The following is a 5,503-nucleotide window of genomic DNA, read 5'->3' as shown; positions in this document are numbered from 1 at the left end:
AAATATAATATATATAATATTCCTTCAGAGTACAAATGAAATCTTGTTCATTCATTCTTACACAAATTGAAAATAATTAACAAAATCATCATCATTCTTTTCAACAGTAAATCTAACCTGAAATACTGAACTAATGGACTAACTTGTATACCAACTGGTAACAGTGCAATTTGCAATATAAATTGTTTTTCAAAATAATTAATTTTGATTTTTAAAAATCTTTAAATTTTAGAAATATACAATTTTTACTTAGATTTTTTCATGCTAAATTCCTCACTTGAAATCATAATATAAGTAGGTTGTGTCATTTTATAAGCAACTTAAAAGAGCATAGCACAACATTGGAATGTGGGATTTAACTGATAAGTACCTAATTCTTTTTTTCTTTACCGGAAGAAGAAAGCACCACGTAGCGGGAAGTAAAAGTGCCATGTTGTCCAGCGGACAAGTAATACAACATGGCAGGAGCTAAGTTTCAATACGATGAAAGTGGAGGCACTTTTTTTTATTTTTTATTATCGTTCGAAGCACTTGTTGTTATTCCTTGTACTTATTATTTCTGGCCTAAAAATGACAAAAGAGGTAAGTAATAAGTATGTAAAAATAACACTGATTTCATCGTGATTAATCACACTTCTTATTATAAGTTATGAATTCCTTTGCTTCACTCGTAATATATTATTTAGAGTCTACTTTAATGAGATTGTGAAAATATTGAGAATTATTAACACAATGACTATTTTGAAGATATTAATTTGCAAATTTTGTACCATTAAGTTATATAAATTGAAGATTTAAGTTATGAAGTAACTTCCTTGTAAGCTTCTCCATTTGTCAACAATATTTTCTGCTTATTAATCTCGAGCAGGATACATATTGCAATTTCAGATATATTTAATTTTACATTTGCTAACATAAGCTGTATATTCAATCTTATTTTTGCAAATAATAAAACATATCAATTAACTATCTTAAACTTTTAAAAAATTATTTACATTCTGCAATATTTTTCTTTTTTTATTTTCAAATGTTGTTTTTATTAGAAAATGAAATGTTAAATACAAAATAAATCAAAAAGAATAATTGAAAATAAGTTATAAATGCTTTTATAATAATGGAGATAGATTTTAATTCATAAGTTAGCTACTTGTATTTTATAACGCAGACTGATTACAAATTAATAACATTTCCGATATTACTCATTTAACAGAAGAGTTTTTTTATTATGTAACATATTTAGGTAAAAGTTCTCGCATAAGTTATACTAAGTTTTTGTATAATACTTAAAACTGATTTTTCTTCCAATATTTTAAGTTTGTCTTAATTTAAAATATGTTTAAGAATACAAAATTTCATAGGAAATCTTATATTATTTAAAGTAACTATTAGATGTTTATTGCAATAGTATATATTTAGTAATAATGAATAAAGAAATATTTTTCTTACAATCTGTTATTTGTGTTTAAGATTATTATTTTAGAAAAAAATCTAAATTAATTCCAAATTTTCCACATAATCATTTTCAGGGGCCTATATCTTGCGAAGGGTCGCCTGTATGTGCATGGTTCCATTGACTTGTTTGTTCCTATTGATATGCTCTACAGCTCGCTTCCAGTCTCAATATATGCTACATTTGTCCATGATTTCTGCCCAAAAATATTGGATTCATTAACAAACTTAATACTTGTTTTCAAAGTTTAAAAATGATAATTACTCTCTTCGTTTTTTTAATTATGGTGGCGTAACACTTCAAATCAATTATTCTTTTTTGTGATTGTTTTCTGAAAACTCATTTTATCATTTATGGAAATATAACTTTCAGAATATATTTCTATTCAAAAATAGATATTTATTAGTTAAACTCCCTGCATTTCTCATTGTGTCATGTCTTGTGTTCCAGTGTTATGCAATCTCATACGGCATCATATGATATCAGGTTCAAAAAAAGAATTCTATTCAAACTGAAAATTTATTTGAAAATAAAACAAGTTTTCTAAAATATAACAATTAAGTACTTTTTACAATATTGTTACAATAAAGCACAATATTCAAAAAATCAAAATTTATTTTAAAAGTAACCAAAATTATTATTATAAAATAATATTAAAATTATGTACTTTATTAGTAATAAAAGTAAATATTAAAATATTTACTACTGCTTGAATGACAATTTAAAGGAATGCTACTTGCTTTCCTTCACTCATAAGGAGAGGATCCAGGTCTCCAATTTGAACAAAACTTGGTGAGCATGTAGCCTTAAACACAAACAGCTCCTTGTCCAAAGAATAAGACCTGCTTCTTAAATGTTTCTGAAAAACAGGCCTCAGAAAATTTAGTGTTCAGCTTACAAGTCTCTGGAAGTTTCATGTCTCCTTGGAACAGCAATACCTGAGTGGTTAAATAAAATTTTTATTTCTTTGTTACAGCTGCATTTTGACTTTTAACACTCTTAACATTACATTTTATTATAATTTTTGAAAATCATTCAAAATATAATATATATAATATTCCTTCAGAGTACAAATGAAATCTTGTTCATTCATTCTTACACAAATTGAAAATAATTAACAAAATCATCATCATTCTTTTCAACAGTAAATCTAACCTGAAATACTGAACTAATGGACTAACTTGTATACCAACTGGTAACAGTGCAATTTGCAATATAAATTGTTTTTCAAAATAATTAATTTTGATTTTTAAAAATCTTTAAATTTTAGAAATATACAATTTTTACTTAGATTTTTTCATGCTAAATTCCTCACTTGAAATCATAATATAAGTAGGTTGTGTCATTTTATAAGCAACTTAAAAGAGCATAGCACAACATTGGAATGTGGGATTTAACTGATAAGTACCTAAAAAAGTTTTGGTGGATGTTACTTTTCTCAATAATCATTCATTATAAACTGTATAACTTATATTTCTTTTAAAATATTATATAACAATTACAGTATGACCTTATATCTTGGTTGCTTGATGATCTCTCTACTATATGTATTTTCTTAGCATAATGTTCTGAAGAGGAGCATTAAGCTCGAAATGCATATTCGTTCCTACCAATAAACCAGCCTTTTTCCACTGAAAGTGTTCCTTTGTGATTTGTTTCCAACAGAAACATTATGCTAAGAAAATACATACAGTACGACCTTGTTTAACATAGAGATTGTGTTAGCAGATACTGTCAAATGAAATTCTAAATTTATGTAGAATTTCATTTTACATGGTATCTGCCTTAAGCTTACAGTCCCAAATGATTGCCTAGGCATTTATGCAACCATTTACACCTATTAGAAAAATGTTGAAATGCTTTATTTATGTTTTTATTATAATTACATTTTAGACCAATGTTTCTGAATTTACAGAGCAAAATTTTATTATATTATATCAAGCATACTACTTGAAAAAAATACACTCAAACCAGGATATTTATTGCAGTGAGTAGCATTCAGTAGTTCTCTGTGATTGGAAAGTCAAAAGCTGGAGAAATGTAGTTCAGACTTAAAAATCAGATTCAGTGCACTAGATGTGAGTTAACAATTTGCCACTTAATTATATCAGTCACATGTAAAATAAGACTCTTCTGTAATATATGTTAATAAATTGAACACAAGAACATCAGTTTAATCATTTTAATTGAATAATGTTACCAATTGAGTTGAATGTATTCTTTAATGTTTCTAATAAAATTATTATTTTTGTCTTTTCAGATCTATTTCTATGATTTGAAAAGATTAAAAAATAAATAAAATAGAAATGTGTATTTATTTATTTATTTATTTTGTATGTAAATGAAAAGATTATTTATTTGTCTTGTCTTTTTTCTTACAAATAAAAATGAACTGTCTAATAGCAAAAAACATCTATTTGACTTTTTACACAAGGCCCCACAATAGTTTTGCACTGGATTCTACTTTTCTTTAGGTTGGCCTGATTCTTATAGGAAAAGAGTTATAATAATTCTCTTTGGAAGGTTACAGCAGATTGAAAATACTTAGAAAAACTATCTTCATAGTATTCTTTTTTCATAGTTTGTGATTTTCTCATTATTCTTAATTAGCAATATATTTTATATGTAATGAATAATAGTGCTATATTTTCCTCAATGTTTTCCTCACAAAAGTTAGTTTGGCCTTCATGAAAAATTAATAAGCAAGGTCAATGATAGTTATGAAGGTCACTTTCTAGTAATCTAAACTTCGTAGTTGTAATAAATTTGAAATATAGTGAAAAATTTTTGTTTCAGTATTAAATCTTAAATTTCCTTATTCAGTTTTTTAAAGGTGTATATAAGTAAAATTTCAATTTAAAATTTATTTCTAAATACATTTTTATTTTATTCATATTACATTACACACAATTTTTAATAATATCAAACTACTTGAAAGTACTTCAGGTTTTGATTGTATTGAGATGGATAGAAAATAGCAGTTATTGTTTATGTTCAAAGTATAATCATAATAGTTTGAGACTTAAATCTTATTTGAAGTTAATTTGAAATAACTACTGTAAAAAAGGGAAGGCACTGAGGTCGGCGTTATGTGTGCGTTTTTTATTCGCTAGTACTTTCGACGAACATATAGCCGTCGTCATCAGGCGAATTATCGAAAGAATTAAACGGAAATAATCCGATTTGGAATAGAACGCTTAAATTTAAGATGAAACTTTAGTAAAAGTCGTTAGGAACACGATAGAAATATTCAAAAATGTTCGAAAAACGAACGAGCAGAAAGCTCCATGATGTGCGAATACGCGCATGCGCAGATCTAGACACACACTGTACGCATTCTGGAGAATGCTAATTTTTACTTAATTGCTTGTATAGTGTGACCCATACACTGGGCAGCTCGAGAGTTGGAATGTTGCACGTGTCCAAGGTGGTAGTAAGAAGAGACTCCCATATAAATACGATTTTTCGATCCTTACAGCTCTTGAGCATAACCGCTTGGGACCATAGCGGGTTGTAACCCTGCTCAAGTACTTTTCTTGCGAGCTCGGTGGTGTGTCTACCCCTCGCAACATCGTTTTGGTGCTCTTCTAGTCGGCTGGCAAGCATTCTAGTAGTGGCCCCGACATATCTTGCATTTACTCCCGTTGTAAGGTTTTCCAGAGGTACAGCATAGACCCCCGACTTCTCAAGCGTGGAAAATTTGTCCCTATCATTACAAATGAGTTTGCGTAGGTTTGGAAGTGGGGTTAGTGGTAGTATAAGGCCGTGCTGCTTAAAGATTCTGCAGATACGTATAGAGAGGGGTCCCAGGTATGGCAACGATGTTTGTACCATTGAAAATTCTCTTTTGCTGCATAATGTGGTACTTGGAAACAGTGATTTCTTTACCATATTGAGCACGTGCGTAAATTTTGCACGTGAAAAGCCAGCAGTGCGTACCCCCAAACTTATGTTGTCTAACTCCATGTTTACCAGCTCTTGCGAAGATGATAGTAAGTAAGCCCTTCTAACGAGAGAGGCAATGGCAGCATTGACATATCGAGAAGGCTGAAA

At 28.8% G+C, this 5,503-nt stretch overlaps 1 protein-coding gene across 1 annotated transcript in view; it reads left to right on the top strand.

The window, feature by feature from the left end:
• Positions 1 to 400: 400 nt before the first annotated feature.
• Positions 401 to 5,503, top strand: part of LOC111638771 (translocation protein SEC63 homolog) — an 82,430-nt gene continuing 77,327 nt past the window's right edge. Inside the window, exon 1 of the mRNA XM_023384526.1 lies at positions 401 to 582. Coding sequence (XP_023240294.1) covers positions 459 to 582 — 124 coding nt within the window. The 5' untranslated portion in view covers positions 401 to 458. The remainder of the gene's footprint in view (positions 583 to 5,503) is intronic.

This window comes from Centruroides sculpturatus, unplaced genomic scaffold, assembly GCF_000671375.1.
Source record: "Centruroides sculpturatus isolate CEXI.00-Female unplaced genomic scaffold, Cexi_2.0 scaffold592, whole genome shotgun sequence".
NCBI lineage: Eukaryota > Metazoa > Arthropoda > Arachnida > Scorpiones > Buthidae > Centruroides > Centruroides sculpturatus.
This window is presented reverse-complemented; position numbering and strand designations above follow the sequence as displayed.